Below are 21428 nucleotides of genomic sequence, written 5' to 3' on the forward strand. Positions count from 1 at the left end.
GCGACGACAACAATACAAATAAAAGTTGTGTAAATTTGTGTTTAATGTTTACATTGGAGATTAAAATCATTTAAAAAAACAAACCCCACGTCCAGAGCCATTAACTCAAAACCGTTGTGCAGAAAAGTGAAAAAAACACCGACAACTAAATAATTAAATTTATTTTTTTGTTATTATTAAAATAAAAGTCGAAAACAAGAAGCGAGAGTAAAATAATATTGCTAACAAATTGGTAATTGGTAGTTAAAGTGGACTGCGGACTGACGTTCGAACAGCCAGGCCAGCCAGCCATCCAGCGTGCCTGCCATTGTAAACTAAAGATAACAAAGAGAGAGACAAAAAAAAACACAACAATAACAAGAAGCATTCAACAAAAACAAAATTTCAACACTTTCATTTTCATTGTGTGCTTTAGTCCGTCGTCAACACGGAGCTAAGCTGAGTTTAGTCGTGGTAGTAAGCCAGCATATTGACGACGCTTTAGTCTGTCTGTCTATGCCAGTATTGGCTGCTCGAGGCCCTTCTTTATGGTCGTATTTTTTGTCTTCTTCATTAAAATTGTGTTAAATAATCTGTGCCTTTTAAGACAAACAATAAAACGAACTACAACAACAATATTGACTTTATAATTAACGAAGTCAATTCTGCAATTTCCGTTTCCTGGCAAATGTTTTGAACGAGTGTTACATTTAATTAAAGAGAAAAAAACAGCAAATATTGAAGTTTCAATTCTCATCACTTGGATTTGTTGTTGCTGGCATCTCAGAAAAAGAAAAATGCGTTTAACTGCATTTCTCATAAGTTTGGGTAAGTTTCACATTTTGTTTTATTTTTTTTTCACTGTTTTCATTGTTCCCATCATTATTATCGCTTTTATTTGAGATTGTTTTTTTTCGTAACACTTGTGAAATTTGCATTTCTGCTGAGGCGTGAAGCGTTTCTTCTTCTGCTCTTGTACTCCGGTTTCTCTCCTCCATCCCTCATTTAAGTTTTATTGGATTTCGCTTTGATTAGTTTTTTTTGGCTTTACATCTTCACTATTTTGTTTTTTTTTTTTTGTTTCTTGTGGTTAAAGTGGGCCACCTCCATGAGATTGCAGATGGCTGCCTGGAGTATCTGTTGTTGTTAGTGGTGTTGTGACCCCAATACGCATATTAAGGTTTATTTAATTTGCGGTTATTTTTTTATTATTTTTATTTATTTACAACTCTTCACTTCTTTTTAAAATCATTGTCATTGTTCGCATTGTATTGTGTAATAATTATATGGTTGATAATTATTTTGATTTGTCATCGCCGTTGTATTGCTGCTTTAAGGTCAAACATTGACGAAGACGACGACGAAGAAGAAGAAATGAGGGCCACAACACAACAGAACAAAATTAAATCAAAAGACTTAAGACACAAACATAACAGCAGTGTTCCATTGAAATTGAACCAATTGTGGGATTTTATTACCACCATGGAAATGATTCATTTTGAATCGATAAATAACATGTTTTCTTTTGGGTTGAAATCCCGATAATAAATAGTTAAAGTGGTGTAGAGGGTTTTTATAGTTGTAACAGTATATTAATTGGTTATTCGGTGTTAAGTACGAGAAACAATAATAAACTTAAAATCATAATTTTTTACATCCTCAACCTTATGGCTAATGAGAGTATATATGGGCAATATTGCCAATTTTTTAACATAGCTGAAGCGGAGGTTCACCCCTTTATAACTCGGGAACTACTTAAGTATATGAACAAAAGTGAATAGTTTTGGGTTAATTGATCTGTCGTTGCAAACTGTTCATGATATTGGCCTCCAAACTTTATTTTGGTGGAAGCTGTGTCTACTTTAATGTAAAAAAGTGTGTAAAAACACGTTGAGGCGAACCAGATTTTTTATGTTCTCTATCGATTTGTGACTACGCCAGTCATTGCACGGTCTTCGTGTCAAAATAAAACTAGAAGCCAACAAAATGGGGACTACGCCCCTTATGTATCATTTTTCAAAATTTTCACTGCATCTACCTTTAAATGATGCTGACATTTTGAAGCTCGATTTTGAGTGTTTTTTTAATTTTACTTCTAGCTTTAATACGCAAACAGGAATTTCTAAAAATCGATTATAAGATTATTGTAGTCGCGAATCTGCGTAATTTGATATGTATTTTGTGTATGTAGTATGCACAGCTTCAGAGTAATACTCATCCGAAGGTGCGAATTTTGTGCGATCAAATTTCTAAAAAACCTATTTTTCGGGCCAAATTTTTAGATCTGTCAACTGAATGATATGGGTACCCGCGATCATAAAGGTTTTTTACGTTTCGGATGATATAAAATCTTCTTCGTGAAAATCCATCTACTAGAACGGCGGGAACTGGCCTTCGAAAAACACGAAATTTGGCAAAAAATGTTTTTGAAAATATCGCGGATTTTTTTGCGTTTTCTGTGTATCATTTCCGCTTCAATAAATGACCTCATGCGGATTTTGATCTTTCTCGAAAAGAGAACTTTAAAAACTTCAGCCGAAAGAGAGATGTACGCAATTTATCTCAAAAATAGATTTTGCTGGCACATCCATGGTTCTTAATGGACCACATTGAAATGGTATATAGATCGATGTATTTTTTTAGGGTGCACACCGAAATCGGATGCGCGTTAATGGCATATGGTGTTTTCGGAAATTATTCGCGTTTTAAGATTTTTTGGGTACTTCGATGTAACGTGCGGCACATCTTAGCCGTCAAATGAAATTTCGCCAAATATGTATGGATTGGAAGATAAACTTCAGTACTTCCTGGAAACCGCATGCGCATCAAATGATTTTGAGAATTACGCGATTTACACGCAATTTAAAATGTATATTTCATAATATTTTTTTATTTTAAGATTTATTCCTATTTATAGAATTCTAAGATTTATCGGAAGGGTCTTGATATAATCCGGAAGGCGTATACTTATACACAAAAAGTGATTATTATTATATATGTCAATTTTTCGGCGAAATTCGGGTAAAATAGTAGAATAACCCCAACATTTTTTTCTGAAATTTCTTGTATACAATTAAAAAAATAAATATGATGACATTATTTTTTCGAACCAAAAAGAAATATTTTTCCTCTATATCTTGTTTTGTTGTCGCTGTGATTTAGAAACCGCTACATGGACTTGTGTGATTTTGATATCATTTGATTTATCATGGTGTTTAGATTATGTAGATATTTTTAAATTAAATTTTAGGTGTGTGTATGTCATTAACATAATGAAAATATTGATGTAATCTGCTATATTTTTTTTATTTTTCTTATATTTCGCGAATATGTGCAACTTTATTGTGATTGTTATAATATATTCATATTCTTATTTTACGGAGGAAGATATATATCAACGTTTTTGGTCAATATAATAAACGGCGTAATTTTAAGATTTTTTTCTTATGCCCAAAATTAAAACCTCGATAACTTTTGCGCGCATCAACCAAAAATTTGATCGCGAACGGTTTCGGAGTCAGAACATTTTTCTCTATATGTATACCAAAAATCATTGATGTGCCACAAAAACAAAAAAGCAGATTTTTTGAAAATGGAATATTAAAAAATTGGCAATATTGCCCATATATACTTTGCTACGACAAAAAAATGATCGATGCCTTTAGAATCCAAGTTTTTTTGCACTAAATTCGTTTCCATAATTTGGAGTCGACTTACAAAAGTCCGTATGACTGGACGGACTCAAATCATGTTAGAAGATGGACAATATCTGTATACTCTTTCTCAAAATTTATGAACGGAGTATCGGAGATTTTAACCAAGCCTGTATAAAGATTGAAGATAAGACCCATCGGTCCAACGTTTCTGGTACCTCCGCCATAAACTTTTAAAAATTTATAAACTGCGCATATGAAGCGAATGGGGTATTTGATTTTATTCATGCATTTTACATCGTAATATTTTTACCATATCTGCATTAAATCCGAAAAAGGGGTATATTCTTATTTATTTTTTATTAATTCTCCGGTATATTTCGACCTATATTTTTTGTACGGCTCTATATATAGATAATGGTGACTTTTGATATTTTTTACTTTAAAAAAATTGGAATTAGTTATTCTTTGCTGATCTTTGTCACCATTCGCTCACCGCTGTCATGAGGATTCATACTGATCTCAGGGCACGGTTTTTACAGTTCTGAATACCTCTTCATTGCTTAGCTTTATATCGCTTTACAAAGTTTCCTAGTTAGTGCGCCAATCGATTTGAGGACCTTATTTTTATTCATTAGCTTTTGTTGTTGTAGCAACAAATTATATGTTATGGGTTGTCTGGTTTTTTGTTCCGGTTCCTCTATCTCTAAATTTAAAAATTTTCAACATTAATGGGTTTTGTCCATAGTGAATTCGGCGTTGGGTTAGTCGGCTTAGGTTAATTGAAGAAGTGCAACGTGTCGTGTGGTCCTAGCCCACATGCAGGACATGTGTTAGGTATCGAGCCGTCGATTCTTGCCCAATAGGAATGGAGGCGGTTGCACCATTCTGATTTTAGTTGAGCTAAGACTACTCGTGTTTGTCGGGGCAGCTGCTTTTCCTCTGTTGCGATGGATCGATTATTCATTCATGTTATTTCTCTACTGTCTGAACGACTAGAGGTTCACGTTTCTGACCATAAGACTATGACAGAGGTGTTCCCGACGATAACAACCAATCAAATACTGCATCGACAACATGTGTCGATGGACGGGTAAGATCTTTGTCGCCTGATGAATATGGTCCACTGCAGCCATGAGAACACACCCTGTTGTAGTTCTCTGGGCAGGATTCTGTCAGGTCTGGATATTCTTCCACTGCGTATCATTTACATTCGCCAACCTCACTGGCGCTGCATATCATACGGCCAATTGCTTTATAAGAGGTCAACAAGGTTTCTTTGTCAACCCCCCAAGTGCTGCCACCTAGCGACTTGAGGATCTTGTTCCTACTTTTCGGATATCTTGAGGTAGTTTGTGGTCGGAATCAGTTATCCAACGACCATTATGTTCGGCAGGAGCTTCATTTCAGCCGTCCATGTGGTAAACAGTGCGGCTGTTGATTTTGTGGCGGATATTTTCATATTTCTAAGATGGAAGAAATTTACGAGAACAGTTATGTAGAAGTTTAGCATTATTGCCCCTAAACTTGCACATTCAGAGGCATTTTTATATCCGCAGTCATTATGTCTGAAGATTTCCTGTCGGATATTTTCATATTCACGTATATCTTCAATACGGTCACCATATCGACGAGATAGATATTCAATCTTTTATATATATCCTAACCGACATACAGGACGCTATGATCAGGCTATCATCTGTATACAAAATTAAGGACACGGAATACCGGAAAGGTGGATGTTAAACCACTTTGGAGATTCCAACGCACCCTTGCGAAAATCCGCGCCCACACCTATAATTGATTATCCAACGTTTGCAACTGGGTGGAAGGAAATTTCCTCGGCGTACTCAAAAAATATGACATGAATAATGTATCCAAGGTCACACAATAGGTGTGTATTGCATTTGTTTTGGTTATTGCTCTCCAGAAGAAAACTAATGTTAGCAAATATCGAGGTTTGCAGATATTAATCGGCGGTGAATATACGTTAAGCACATCCACCTCGGGAGTAGCACATTTATGTATGGGTCACTAGAGTCTAGTTCAAGCAACATAGTCTGGTGCAAAAAATAATGCTATTCCCCACATCCACAGGTGGTACAATCTGTCATCAGAAGGTACAATCCTTGACAACACTTAGGGCTAAAAGTTTCATTGAGCTTTGACAACAATTCTATTTCCACGTAGGCTTTTCAAAAGTCAATATTGTTATTTTGAAGAAAAACTAAATAATTACTTAACTGAAAAAAGTTTACACTATCAAACAACATCATCTGGCCCCAGGTCTGATGTTGTAATTTGAAAATAAAGAAAAAAAACACATTTTGCCATAATTAATACTATTATTATTTTTTATTATTATTATATTTAAAAGAAATGTTTATTTACAATAAACTACAAAACTGGTTCCATCCATTCACAACGAATGGTGAAAAGAAAGTGAAAAATATCAAAATAATCGCTGAGCGATATAACCGCAGACATTTTTTATGCTCAACAGTATTGTGGTTGCTGTTGTTGTTGCATTGTATTCAAATCAAATGCTGCTTAATGATAGAAAAGAGAAGATAATAAAAGAAATTTAAAACATATATAAATGGTGACAGTAATAACGACAACAACACTGGGGGGAAATAAATGCAAATTACCTTGGCAACTCGATCGTGGTATATGCAACCAATATGTGGAGGCGTATGTTAATCAGGCAGGTGTTGTAACCACCATCTGTTCAGCCTATTTGGTCAGGTATGAGCTTCTGTTACAGACGTTATCTTATACACTTCCTGATATCGTCTAATGACGTCATTAAAACAAAATTCCAGTTGCAAATGAAGATAGGCCGATGATATGTAGATATGTTGTAACTAAATACCGGTGTTATCTGACGATAGCAGCTTACGAGTCAAACATTTGTTAGTCTCACGCGTTTGATACTCGGCAGTAGTGCCGCAACAAAATTTTTGCCTCAGTCGTGGTGTCGTAAATCATTAAGGAAACGTAAGGTTAACTTTTTAGTGTGCAATACAGTTGTGGGCAGAATTATAATTTTGGAAGTTTTTTTTATAAAATATGAATTAACTTCTCATTTTTTGGTTCTTGGAAAAATTGGGTCTTCCCATACAAGTGGTAAGAAGTTTAATGACGAAAATCAATTAAAAAGACATCTTAAAAATAAAAAAAAAAATAATAATTACAATAGCGAAAGCAGTTTTGAGTAAAAGGCACAAAAACTGAACAAATAAAGCATTGGTGTTTAGGCTGTCATAGTTGGGCTGCACTAACCTTTCTTTGATTAGTATCCCCAATGTTGTCCGGTTAGTCGTGGATTTCTTCTTATTTTTTGTAAAATAATAAAGGAAAACGGTGTCCAAAATCAAGTATGACTCTGATATTCCTACATAAATTGACATTTCATACAAAGCCAACTTAACAGGATAGGCCTGAATCCCCCTTTAGCATCACTACCAATTAATACTTCGTTAACTGTTTATTTTGTTTTCTTCGCCAGTCGCTGCAGCTCTGCCGTTGGTGGTGGTATCGGCAAGTCGATCGGAAGGTAGCAGTCTACAAGGTATATATCTGGGTATGTTGTCATTCCCCTGTTTCAGTATAGTAGCGTCCGATGTTGACAACTCCTGGGAGATGAAAGAATCCTACGTTCTTTGCAGAGGCCTTGCTTTTAACAATCCAATTTTTATTTTCCATCAGAGCCATTGTTGTCGTCTCACACCGATGGAGATTTATCTATAAATTGCTCTAGAGTAAACGAGGGAGAAATACCCTTACTTTTGTTGCTGGGTATTTCTCCTTCGCTCCTTTTTGTGGTTTCCTTATCTCGAATCCTTACCTTCCCATTCTTGAAATAGAGAACGTTGGACACGTAGTGCACCTTAACCTAATTACCAGCAGTGTAGGGTTCTGGAGACCAAAGTCTTCGAGCGTGGGTTCTAACGTAAACTCGCTGCCCCAACCTCTGACCAATATCGTTGGGTTTTGTAATTGTTTCGCTTATGAAGACAATACTTTCTCAGGGCTACCATTGACGACTCATATTCTAGCATTAGAAAGTCCCCTTTGAATTCTCAGCTATCGCATCCATGACCTTCAAATGGGTTTGCTTGTTTAGTTTCACGGACTCAATGGCAGAACTCATCTCGATCAACATTTGCCACCCTTTTCTATTTCGTAAAGTCCCGTTGTCCTTTTGGATTCCCAGTCTTTACGAAAGATTCCGATGCAGCGCTCGTCTTCTTGATATTAGAGCCTGCTTCTCCACCCTCCATCGATGGATTCTGTTGACAGTCTTCTTACACATCGGCCTTGTCCTGCCTTCTATCTGCCTATATCAGCCGATGAGAAGCTCTTTTTCTTTTTTTGCGCGTTCGTTTGCTGTTCCGGAGAACTAATCCTCTTTGCCGTTTCCGAGGAAGTGGAGGGAGGGTCAGACTTATCATTCTGAGCATCAGTTTGCTTTGTTTCTCCGGTTCATCCTGGCCGACCCTTGTTCGACTCAACTACCATTTTATCAGCCTCTTCGATCAACCCGGTATTCTAAGTCGGTTTTGTCAGTTTTATTCTGGTGTTCAGAATCGTTTGCTTGTTTGTTCACGATCGCAGGATGACGACGAGGCGTGACTTGTGAGCAAATAATCGACACCCACTGGTATTGAGTTATTTAGGCTTTGCGCCGTAAAGGGGGGAAACATAAAAGGACTTAAGGCTTTGCATGTTAATTTGGTTTTTTATTGTAATAGCATAAAGGAGAACGGCGTCCAAATCAGGTTTGACTCTCGAATTCCTTTATAAATTGTCATTTAACAATAACAGACCTAAATCCTCGTATATGTTTCCCCCTTAACTTTATTCTTCTTCGTACTTTCCATGTTTGTTTTAGGGGAACTCCCCAATAGCCAATTATGATCCGCGGGGACAAGGCCCTAAAGGTGGTTGATCAAACTATCCCTCCTGGATGGTAGAGACATTAGATGAAGATGGAGAGACTAATAATAGCGGCTAAGTAGAAAGATGATAGTAAACGAAAAATGTTGTTAATATTTTTCAGAAAGATTTTTAAAAAGAAGTACTATTTTTGGAAACTAATTGCGCTATACGGTAACTAGTACCATTTTCGTTGATGTTGATGCTGTCTATATAACATTCGCCTCATTCAAAAAACCCACTGCTCTTTAAATGACTCACAGCTGTATGGCCAGCAAGTGAGTGTACCTGACCATGGACAACATTTTTCGAATGCAGCTCTTTATCGGGTTTGAAGTGTGGCCAACAACAACAAAAAAACGGAAAATTTCCGCTTTATAACGAAGAGTATTAGGAAATACAAGTAAATTCCAGCTATTTTTTTTCTTAGCGCCATTCGACACAGATGATATCAGCTGTTTCGTTGGCCATAAAGACCAAAAAAATAAAATAAATATTTTAAAGCGATAATCGCATGAGTAAACTTAAATAGTTTTGGTTGTTGTTTGGGACTTGAAAATTCCAGTTGTTATTTTTTGTTGTTGGTTCGCTTATGATGGCGGATTACTTCAGTTAATCCCCAAGTTATGTAATAATTCCAGTAGCTATTTTAAGATACTGACTGACAGTCACAACAACAACGAAAAAAGTTTACTTTTAAAGCCAGAGACGATGCTGTTCGACTAGGTTGTGGTTTTCCATGCATTGCTGCAAATGTTGCAACTTGTATGGCTGGCATGAAGTTTGTTTGGTTAAAAAGGGGGCTTCATGCGGTGGCTGTTGCTGTTGCCATTGTTCAGGTTGTGTGTATTGTTCGCCTGGAAGTTAGAGTTTTGCAAATTGAGATTTGAGTGCGGCATTCATTTCCGCATCGTGATGTGGCCTCTCCAATGGATTTTTGCACTTTCGCTTTTTTCACCGTTTAAGAGACGATATTTAAAGTTGATTATAAAGGAATTTGGTTGCAATTGTTAAATATTTTGTTTTTTGTAAAGAAATTAATGTCTGCTGAAGGTCGGTTGGTTACTATTGGTGATTTGAAAGCTTGTAATTCAAGGTTATAATCCTCAAGTGGTCTTGGGGGTTTTCAAGTGTGGTAAAACTTTGTGAAGTGATCATTAACATAATTGAGATAATTATGGAGTTGCAATAAGAGAGGACACATTCTGACTAACAAATGTTAGCATGAACTGAAATAATAAATCATAAATTGTATGACCAACCTCTTGTTGTTAGAAGTCCTTTTGAAATGTTGGCCGAAGGCAACATTAAAGTGATTTTATGAAACAAATTTTTAGATCGAATTCTTCAGTTGAACAATTTTTTTTAAATACTATAGTAAAAACGCCTACTTTTATGTAAATTATGTCATGAAATTACATTAGTGTGGGCAGGGACTAAAGAAACTTTTAGCATTTTTCTCTAACCTTAAAATTTCTATGGAATTAAAATTTCTATAGTCCCCCGGATCTTCTTTCAGTGTGACGAAATGTTATAACTATTGCAAAATTGCACAAATCAGTTAATCAAATAATATTTTTGTTTGGTTAACAAATATTTGAACATTTGGTGTTAATTGCTCTAATTTTCAATATTTATTTGCCAGAAAACAGCAAAATCAAATAATATTTGCCGTTATATATTTATGCGAATTGTTCGTATTGATGCAATATTATTTAATTTTCAAAATAAATATTACGAATCGAAATTGAAATTGTCATTTATAACTAAAATTATTTTAGTTCAATGATTATCGATAGCCATAACGATATGTCATGCTTGGCGTACCTATGTGCGTACAAATTGTTGGTAATGTTCGTGAACAATGACAGTTTTTTGCGTAATAGTATTTACCCACGTAAAACATGAATGAAATATTAATTAAGGTTTGACTCATGTTCTACAGTGCACAGCCAACAAAATTTGGAGGTTATAGATAAAAACGATGTGGATGTCCACAGAAGTGTGAAGAACCTTAGAAATAACAAGTAAATAAGTGTCAGTCGGTGTTGCCGACAGATATACAGGGTGAGATGAAAAAACTGCAACCAACTTCAGACTGATGTCATTTCTAAGCCACTCGTCCCAAAAATTGCTAAAATTTTTCCAGTGACAGCTCATTATATTGTTTACAAGCGTACAAAAACATTTTGTTAAGAATTTTCCACAAAAAAGTTATTCGTGATGGAACAGAAAGAAAATAGACTGAGATGAGCTAAAGAGCATGGCCGAAAGTGGTGAACTGCCGAATTTGGTTTTCTTCGATGAGATAACATTCGTTGTCCAGCAGTTTGTAAACAAACAAAATGATCGTGTTTACTTGCCAAAGAGGTCAGCTGAAAATGTGAACGTTCGGTTGGCCACCAAAACTTAAGCGCCGGCCATGGTGATGGTGTGGGCCGCCATAACAGCCGATGGTAGCTCTTCGCTCGTATTAAACGAATATCATCAGAATAAATGCTGAATATTATCGCGAAAATATTCTGTAGGGTGTATTAAAGCCTTGGGCACGCAAACATTTTGGCTGCAGACCTTGGTTCCGATGGTGCTATGGTTCCTCGCTTCATTTCCTGCGCACAATGGCCACCAACATCTCCTGATACCAATCCGTTGGACTATTGTGTCTGGAGTATTTTGGAAATCAAGGTTGACACCACAAGCAAGCGCTTCGCCGGGAATGGGCCAAAATACCGCAAAGCAACAATCGGGCTGCGTGTGATGGTTTCATTGGCCGTTTGAAGGCCATAATTCGCGCCAAAGGAGACCAATTCGAACAAATCTAAACTTATTCTATTTCCAACATTTTTGCTTTCATTCAATAAAATTTAAAAAAGTGTAAAAATTATGCCGCTTGACTTTGTTGCAGTTTTTTTATCTCACCCTATACCCCAGCCTATGGTATGCGGAGGTCTACGGAATTACACACAGATTTTATTATTAGCTTTATATAAGAAATATTATGTTATCAAAGAGCATTCAGTCCGAATGTTGATAAAATTTTATAAAATATTGACCATTTGTGAGGGAGATACTGGAAGGAGTGGACTATCTTCGGAATTGATATAGGGTTGGTAAAGATAATAGGTTGTGCAAGGATTGGTTGAAATATGACATTCCATTCGCCTGATATTGGATTTATAAATATTAAATATTTTGACCATTTTGAGGGGAAGGTACCAGAAAGAATGGACCAATGGGTCCCATCTTTGGACTTAATCTAGATTTCGCAAAGATGATGGATTGTGCAAAGTTTGGTTCAAATCAGACATTCCATTCGCCTGATATTGGATTTACTAATATTGACAATTTTGACCATTTGTGGGGGAGGTACCAGAAGGAGTATACCAATGGGTCCCATCTTCCTACTTAATCTAGGCTTGGTAAAGATAATAGGTTGTACAAAGTTTCATTAAAATCGGATAGCCCGTTTGCATGTTATTATTAAATTAATTTTTAGCATAATTTTGACCATTTTGTGGGGGAGGTACCAGAAAGAGTGGACCAATGGGTCCCATCTTCAAACTTGATCTAGACTTGGTAAAGGTATTAGGTTGTGCAAAGTTTGGTTCAAATCGGATATTAAATTAGTCTAATATTGGATTAATAGATATTGAAAATGTTGACCCTCTGTGGGGGAGGTACCAGAAGGAGTGGACGAATGGGTCCCATCTTCAAACTTCTTCTAGGCTTGTGCGAAGTTTGGCTCAAATCGGACATTCCATTCGTCGATATTACCCATCTTCGAACTTAAACTAAGTTTGGAAGAAATATTACGATGTGTAAAGTTTGGATGGAATCGGGTATTCCCTTCGAGAGTTATCGTACGCACCAGCCAGACAGACAACGGGCGGACGGCGGGACATGTGTAAATCTGAAACGGATTCGGTCCAAAGAAACATGGTATCTAAAACCAATATTTCTATGAGGCATATTTTCACCGTATCAAAGTATATATACCCTCATTAGCCATAAGGCTGAGGGTATAAAGACTCAGACATGAAAATATACCGTGAGAAAATTAAAGGCTCATGTCACAGTATTGCAAGGGTACTGAGAAGCATGAAGGAGGATCAATAATGGTATTGGGCTGTTTTTCTGTTTATGTTGTTCGATATATTTACGAGATTTATGAAGTAATGAATCGGATTGTTTATACAAATGTGCTGGAAAGCGCTATGGTTCCCTTCGCTGAAGAAAATATTCCGCTTGTTTCAGCTTGACAATAACCTCCAAACATACACCAAAACAAATTGCAAAGATTGGTTGTGGGAGTCAAAAAGTAGGGTTTTATAATGGCTAACACAATCACCAGAACAGACGTAGCTTCTTCCTACAGGTTCAGGATGCAAAGATGTAGTATATTCAAGGATCATATTAGGCCTTTTATTGATTCAAAATTTGCTTATTTATAAGAAAAAATTCAGAAATTTGCTTTAGTTTTGAATAAGAAAAATTTGCGCCAATTTTGTTTTCCATACAATATTTTTTATTTCAAAATAAATTTTGAATTTATATAATTAAACTACTTATTTATATCTGAAAAAACTCACTATGACATTACCTGTAAACAAGGTACAGGACATTTATTCGGTTGCTTTAGTTTTGGTCACCAGTGTAAGTCCATCTTTTCATCATCAAAATATGCATTCTTAGGTATTTTTTCGATTTCGAGACGATATTAAATCACCTTACCAAAAATTATTAATATTAGTCCACAACGATACCCTTTTTGGCGATTTGGCATTTTGATGATTTCAGCTAAATTGGCTGTAATATAACATTTCAGATTTACCAAATATCCCTAATAATAAATAACTTTCCTCCATCGTAAATTAAAATAGTTAACTATTAACTCATTACGGTTTGTCATAATATCAAAATTAATTTCAATTATCTGTCAGTATACCTACGGTGGAGAGCATAAAAAATCCGGCCCGGCATTTATGATGAGTTGAGAGTTCGTGTTATTTTTTTTAAATAATAATTTGTCGGTAGGATACTGTTATATTTCAGGGCAATCATACACAAATCACTACACATTCACATTTTGTTGGCATTTCTTCATTTCAGTTCAATTCATTTCGGGTTTGTTTATTTTGAATTTGTATTTTTAAGCGTTTTTCTTTGCTTTGAGTCGTGGTGATGGGGTGGGAGGTTGAAACATGGCTCGGTTAATATATCATACGTTGTTGTGAAGGCAATGTTTTCATTTAATGAATAGTTGTTGTTGTTGATTTTGTGAGTTTTACATATTCCACAGAAAAACAAATGGGCGAGTATTATGATATAACCGTTAAGACGGACAGACACACAACGAACCCAACCCATTATTGGCAAGACACCAAAAAGGGCTTAAACTTTTTTCTCTACGTGAATTGTATTTTTTTTTTTTTTTTTTTGAGAGTGGACAGACAAAACGCTGTAAAGATACTCATCGGTATGTGGCGAAGTGTGTCAAGAAGAAGATAACCCTCAGTCAGACAGACGACATTCACTCATTTAAGTGGATTTTTATTTGTTCACCTGAAATTCATTTCAAGGTCAGGTGGTATTTTTCGGTATTGTATTTTGCTTTTTGGTTTCATTATTGTTATTGTTTTTGGAGAAGTGCAGGAGGTTGGTCATTTATTTTAATTTGTACTCATTTATATGAAAATGGTCTTGCATGTTCGTTAAATAATCTACCTCCAACAATCTTGAAGTTATTTCACTTAAGGAAGATGGCAAGCCAACCAACCGAATAGTCAGTCAGCCACCAGCATATCTGAAGCAGAAAGAAAAATAATAATAATAACAACACTCGTAATAAAAACAATGAACTAAAATGAAGTCATTAATTTTTTCGATATGGAATTTTTGTCACTTTCACCTAAAATTGTTGCTGATGATGTTCGGAATTTATCTGCAGTTTTGTTTTGTGTATTGAAGCTGACTTTAATAGTCGGCAATTAAGTGAACAAGATGTGCGATAATGCTTCTGCTTCAGCTGCTCTTAATTACGCAGAGTGTACGTTCGAAGAAGAAATCTGTAAATCGAAGGCAGAATTTTGTATTTTAGGTAAACAAGTAGGAGATTTACTTTAAAATAACAAAAACAGATTACAATTTGTAAGAAAATTATGCCTTTTAAATTCATAAGCTATAAGGACATGAGATTAAAGTCAGAAAAATGAGGTTAAAATATTATCCATATCAGGTGGTAAAAAATAGTGCTGTTAAGTGTAGTAAATGTAACGAGGAAAGTATCAAAGTTGCATACAGTATTTTTTTTAAAAGAACCCCCCCCCCCCCCCCCCATTCTCGATTTTAATTTTTCAAGATTTTCAATGGGCTGGTAAATCAATACCAATGCTTGCAGCAACGTACACAGGATTTCATTTGGGGGTGGGGGGGGGGCCCGGTAGTACAAAATGGAAAAATTCGCTGTTGCAAACATAAATTTACTGTGAAAAAAATTCATTTCGGGGGGGCCCGGGCCCCCCGGTTATTGAAATCGATTGGGTTATTAGTTTTTGAGTTATCGTGCACGCCATTCACAAAAAAATGTTTAGAGAAAAACGCGTTTCAAGTTTGAGAAGCCCTTCAGCCGTGACCTGATGCTGACACAATAAATCGGCTATATCTTCAAGAGTTCTTGAGATTTTCACTTGAAATTTTCTAGGAACATTTATTAATTAGTGTAGATTCGAATTATATCAACAAAATTTTTGACCCCGAGAATGGGGGGAGGTCCCCTTAAATCCACTCCTTGGTACTTGAAGAAATATTGTTTTTTTAATCCCTGCATTTGGACCTTAAAAAAATATTTTCTTTAAAAAAACCCACTCATCTGGCCCTTAAAAAAACATTTTCTTAAAAAAAATCCACCCTTTAGTCCTTGAAAAAATATTTTCTTTAAAAAATCCACGCCTTTGGTCCTTGAAAAATATTTTCTTTAACAAATCCACGCCTTGGGTCCTTGAAAAATATTTTCTTAAAAAATCCACGCCTTGGGTCCTTGAAAAATATTTTCTTAAAAAAATCCACGCCTTTGGCTCTTGAAAAAATATGTTCTTTAAAAATACACGCCCTTGGGCCTTGAAATAATATTTTTTTAATTGCACGTCTTATCTTTAAAAATCCACGCCTTTGATCCTTATCTTTATCCACGCCTTTGATCCTTATCTTTATCCACGCCTTTGATCCTTATCTTTATCCACGCCTTTGATCCTTATCTTTAAAAATCCACGCCTTTGATCCTTATCTTTAAAAATCCGCGCCTTTGGTCCTTATCTTTAAAAAATCCCCGTCTTTGGTCCTTGAAAAAATATTTTCTCAAAAAAACACGCCCTTGGGCCTTGAAAAAATCCGAAAAATGGTGGGAGATTTATAAGCTTTGACGTGGCTATGACAAACCATAGAAATAAATCGGAATGTTCTGCGAACAATAGAAAACACGACTAAATCGTTAAAAATACGAAAAATGGGAAATCATTGGTATCAAAACGTGGATCGATGTATCCCATTCTCAATACCAACCTTCTTATCTTAAATATTGCGAGGGCATAAAGTGCTTTGGCCACGACGAATATTTTATTTTTGGGGGATGTTCAATATAAAAACAAATAATCAGGTTGAAAGTTAGACGGACCGAATTTCTTATACCCTCTGTCCTAGGTATAACGTGAAACTTTTCATTTTAGCAACATTAAATTATTTTATTATTATTTTACTAAATATTAACTTTTTCTCTTTGTTTCCTTCCAGGTCTACTATCCGCCATAATAGTACAACGAACGACGGCCCTCGAAGAAGATGGCGACTATGAGCCGCGGCATTTAACCAATGACCAATGTAAGTATTGACTCAATTAGAGGTACTCCCATCACACAAACATAACAAACAAGTCTCGATTCATAACTACTTTTAAGGCAGCGTCCTTTTTCCAGTCTCAATCGGATTCACCGTTTTCTAGACCACTATCACCGCCCGCCTATGCGATACGGACTGGGCGTGGTAAGGATTTGAAAATACCAGCCGAAGCTGACTCACGCTCGGAGTCAGATAGTAGTGCTAGCGAAAGCAGTGACTTCTCGGATGATGACCAAGATGAGGAGGGTTCAGCGGAATATTACGATGAAAGTGAAGAGAATGCAAGCAGTTCCAGTGCTAGTGAAAATAGTGGAAGTGATGAATCACTGCCACGCCTATTGTCACAATCAGCCTTTCATCGTATCTCCGAGACATTGGGAGCACTAAATACAGTGGGTCATTTATTGGTTGATATGACACGAGGAGGAGGAGGACATAATAGTAATACAAATGGTTCGACGGGCATCTCAACTACAACATCTAGTACAACCACAACAACAACGGTGCCAACAACTACCGACAGAAATCTCCAGGAAAATGTAAATTCAGCGAAATTGTTTTCCGGCACCACATTGGACAATAGCATTGACACGGCGAAGGGTTCTTCGTCTGTACAAGTAGCCGACAAGAGAATTGGTCAAGAGGAACACATCAACAAGCCAATGTTCGTGGAGAACAAGGAGGTGAAAAAGAAGCGCAAGAAGAAGAAGAATAAGAACAAGACTAAAAAACCAAATGGTGAGGCGGCAACAAATTCCACTTTGACGCTAACAAATGTTCCCACCACCTTAAGACCTACCACCACTGTGCGGACCACAACATTGGCCAATGTTGAACAGAACGGAGTGTTCAATGATGAACGTGAAACTGGCAAAGATGTCGAGAATCGTTGTAAAACACCCAATGGACGTCCTGGACGTTGTGAAGATCTAAGCAGTTGTCCAGCTTTGCTTTTGAATTTGAGTAGTCTCCGGGAGTCATTGTGTTTCAAGAGCCTATTCGTGCCCGGTGTCTGCTGTCCCCTTCCGGAAACATCAACAGTGTTGACAACACAAAAACCTTTGAAGTTGACAACAAAAGCTCCCACTACCACGACAACCACAAAGAGGCCACCGCGTCCTTCGTCGACTAATTTGATTTTGAGACCCCAGGTTAAACCTACCGTTGCAACAACGACAACAACAACAGCAAATCCTTTGGATTCGAATGAATTGGAACTCTTGGCCAATAATAATATTGTTGATCCTGAAGATTGTGGCCAGCAGGAATATTCCACTGGACGTATTGTGGGCGGTGTGGAATCACCAAATGGCCAGTGGCCTTGGATGGCGGCAATTTTCTTGCATGGACCTAAACGTACGGAATTCTGGTGTGGTGGTTCGTTAATCGGTTCACGTTACATCCTAACAGCTGCTCATTGTACCCGAGATTCGAGACAGAAACCGTGAGTAGAAGGGAAAAAGGAGGGTGAAATAGAAAGGGAGTAATAATATTTGAATTATTTCAGATTTGCTGCTCGACAATTCACTGTGCGATTGGGTGACATCGATCTTTCTACAGATGCTGAACCTTCAGCTCCGGTGACGTTTGGTGTAAAGGAAGTTCGTGCTCATGAAAGGTAAGAAAGAAGAACGTCAAAAATGCTGAATAGGGACCCTTTAGATAGGTTCGTTGTATACCTCAGGAGGCCTTCTAATAAAAGACATAAAGGAATAATCATAGATGACTAGAAAGGTATCTTCATAGAGGAAAATTAGGTATTCTCATAGAGAGAAGACCAGTCCGCCTTCTTATAGAGGACGAGTAGTTCTTTTTATAGCGGACGAGTAGTTGTTCTTATAGAGGATCATTAGGTATTCTTATAGAAGACCGGTGGGTCATATAAATGTCGTCTTATAGAACACTCATAGGTCTTCTCATTGAAGACCAGCAGGTTTTCTTATAATAGAAGCTCAGTAGGTCTTCTCAAAGAAGGCCCGCAGATTTTTTTCAAAGGAAACCCAAAAGAACGTCAGTAGGACTTCTTATAAAAGGTCAGTAAGTCTTCTCATAGAAGGTCAGTATGTCTTCTCTTAGAAGGTCAGTAGGTCTTCTAATAGAAGTCCAGTAAGTCTTTCAGAAGGTCTTCTTCTAGATGGCCAGTAGTCTATCTGTAGGTCATCTCATAGAATATCAGTAGGACTTCTCTTCTTCTTATAGAAGTCCGAAACTTATTAATGGATCTGTTACATTGTTTTTAGATTCTCTCGCATTGGATTCTATAATGATATTGCAATTCTGGTGCTCGATAAGCCTGTGCGCAAATCGAAATATGTTATTCCCGTTTGTTTGCCACGGGCTGGACGTATGCCACCAAAGGATCGACTACCCGGTCGTAGAGGTACCGTTGTTGGCTGGGGTACCACCTACTATGGCGGCAAAGAATCCACATCACAGCGTCAGGCTGAATTACCCATTTGGCGCAATGAAGATTGTGATCGTTCCTATTTCCAACCGATCAATGAGAATTTCTTGTGTGCTGGCTATTCCGATGGTGGTGTCGATGCTTGTCAGGTAAGGCTTTCAAGGGAATCTAAATAAACATTTTAATCATTGTTTGTAATCCATTTTTGCAGGGCGATTCTGGCGGTCCTCTGATGATGAGATATGACTCACGTTGGCTGCAACTGGGTGTTGTTTCGTTCGGCAACAAATGCGGTGAGCCTGGCTATCCTGGTGTTTATACACGCGTCTCGGAATATTTGGACTGGATTGCCGATCACACAAAGGACTAGATCTATTTTTTATTTGGTTGTCTGCAAATTGGTGTTATTTTCCATAGAAATATGACTAGTCGAAGTTAGGCGAAAAAGAAACCTGTTGAATTTTTTTTATTTTATTTTACACACATACAAATGTAATTTATTGACACTGCCTGTCGTCTCCTTTACTTTTTTTTATCGATATGCTAGTTTTTAAATTAAATTTATAAATAATAATTTATTTAACTTAATAAAATATAATTATAAATAAATTTAAATTGACATATTTTAATTAAGTCTTCTTATATAATTCTTGAGTTACAAATATTTTAAATGAAATAAAATCTAATATAAATATATAGGTAGTGGTTGGAAGTTAGTAAACCGAATTAGTTCGAATCGATTTTTTTTATAAGTGATGAACCGTATCATCGGCTGTCTTATTTTCACATTTTTGGAAGAGATTTTAGTATTCAGTTATGGCCAGAGAAAACGGCGATTGATACTTTGAAATATTCGAAATGTTTCTTTTCCGACCAGTCCTACGGCCATAAACAAAATGTAATTGAACTATCCTGCCAAATTCTTAAGGTTGAATGCATCATTTAGTACCAACAACTTAAATATTTTTCAGTCATCGATAATTCATGCCTAAAGGTATGCTACAATAACTTAATTTTATAATGTTTTCATAATCTTCACCATGAGGTAGGCATTAAAAATACCCAAAATCGATGGTGTCTTTGTATGGAGGCTTGTCCATGGTATAATAATACAAGGTAGGACAACTTGAGGTGAATAACAAAAAATGCAACTATGTAGGTAATGGCATCTTCTGTCTGCAACCAGTGGTTGTGTTTATTATACATTTTTTCAATACATTTCAATGAAAGCTAGTGATTTCTTCCCTAAATCCAGTAGGGTATACCATACCATACAGTAGAATTTTTATCCTCCGTGAAAACGCAAATCTAGAAACATAAATCGACATAGAATTTTATTCTGATGAAGAATGTATATACTTTATGATGTCTTCGGTGAATCTTTCGGCTCTTGTAGTAACCTTAAACGGCATTTATGAAGATTTATTTGGCATATATTGAAAGGAATCGACAATTTAAACCCACTGGTTTAACGAAATCCAGTAATTTTTATGTATGCTGGGCATAAAAATACGCATTTTGAATATTAGAACTCATATTTACAAAGTTTTTTACGAATATAATATTAAAAACGGTCTTAATTTTTTTCAAAAATTTGGAACAAAATCGAACTGATTGTCTGGACGAGTAAAGTCCTTATGTAAATGAGAGTCGTTGACTAGTATATAATATTTATGGGAATAAAACCCAGAAGGACAAATTGGCCATAGCTCAAGCTTGTTTAGGGGCGTGCTTAATTTGCTGCTGGTAACTCTAAAATTTGTAAAGATATATATATCTATATAGCTTCTTTATATATGTCTTTCGCCGTATATGTAGTAATTCTATGGAATAAATAAAACTAATTTATTAAATTTTTACTCAACGTTTCGCTGGTCTTTTTCCAACTTCTTTAGGGGTATTTTATTAAAAATTCCTAACGACAAGAAAAACATTTTTGTTGTTATTACACATTTTGTGATCTGGGCTTAATATTCTACTTACAATTCATATTTCATTATATTTCCCACAGTATTATTATCCATATTTAAAAAAACTGAACATCAGAACACACTTTTTTATAGTTTCAAAAATAAAACTATGTATAAATAAAAAAATATACTTACTTAGCTAGCTTATTACATAACGGTTGTTCCATAAGCCGAGCTTAAAAAAGATTTCCAAGCGCGTCGGTCTTGTACGCATCTCCTCCAATTTAAAGTATTGATGGGCTCCGATAAGTCCTTTCCGACTTTTACTGCTGACCTTGTGCCATTAAAAGTTATCCTGCATAGCCGTATTAATTTTGCAGGAATGCCGAACGCAGACATTGCTTGAAACACCTCTGAAGGGATAGGGCTGTCGAATGCGGCTTCATAGTCGACGAATAGGTGAAATGTGCCGATGTGTTTTTCGCGGGTCTTTTCCAGGATTTGGCGCAGAGTGAAAATATGGTCAACAATTGATTTGCCAGGTCTGAAGCCATACAATATATTGCAGCAAAAAAACTTAACCTTATATTGAATATTTGTGTTGTATTTATCTTCGTTTGCGGCCATTCCAGGTTATTTGTGGTATGACTT

At 36.3% G+C, this 21428-nt stretch overlaps 1 protein-coding gene across 1 annotated transcript; it reads left to right on the forward strand.

The window, feature by feature from the left end:
• The first annotated feature begins 776 nt into the window (after positions 1–776).
• On the forward strand, positions 777–19237 carry LOC133331468 (probable serine/threonine-protein kinase dyrk2). The gene is made up of 7 exons (XM_061539860.1): positions 777–807; positions 7144–7218; positions 16359–16445; positions 16527–17907; positions 17971–18081; positions 18704–19016; positions 19079–19237. The coding sequence occupies exons 1-7, from the start codon at positions 777–779 to the stop codon at positions 19235–19237; spliced, it is 2157 nt and encodes a 718-aa protein (XP_061395844.1).
• The last annotated feature ends 2191 nt before the right edge of the window (positions 19238–21428 follow it).

Source organism: Musca vetustissima, unplaced genomic scaffold, assembly GCF_032173495.1.
Source record: "Musca vetustissima isolate MV318-11 ecotype Yass unplaced genomic scaffold, APGP_CSIRO_Mvet_v1 utg8975, whole genome shotgun sequence".
Lineage (NCBI taxonomy): Eukaryota > Metazoa > Arthropoda > Insecta > Diptera > Muscidae > Musca > Musca vetustissima.

Bases quoted from the DNA above. Each gene is read 5' to 3' on its own strand.
- LOC133331468 (XM_061539860.1), top strand. From the start codon at position 777: ATGCGTTTAACTGCATTTCTCATAAGTTTGG. The intron at 808-7,143 runs GTAAGTTTCACA...TTTCTTCGCCAG, and splicing joins TGCATTTCTCATAAGTTTGG to TCGCTGCAGCTCTGCCGTTG. The intron at 18,082-18,703 runs GTAAGAAAGAAG...CATTGTTTTTAG, and splicing joins GAAGTTCGTGCTCATGAAAG to ATTCTCTCGCATTGGATTCT.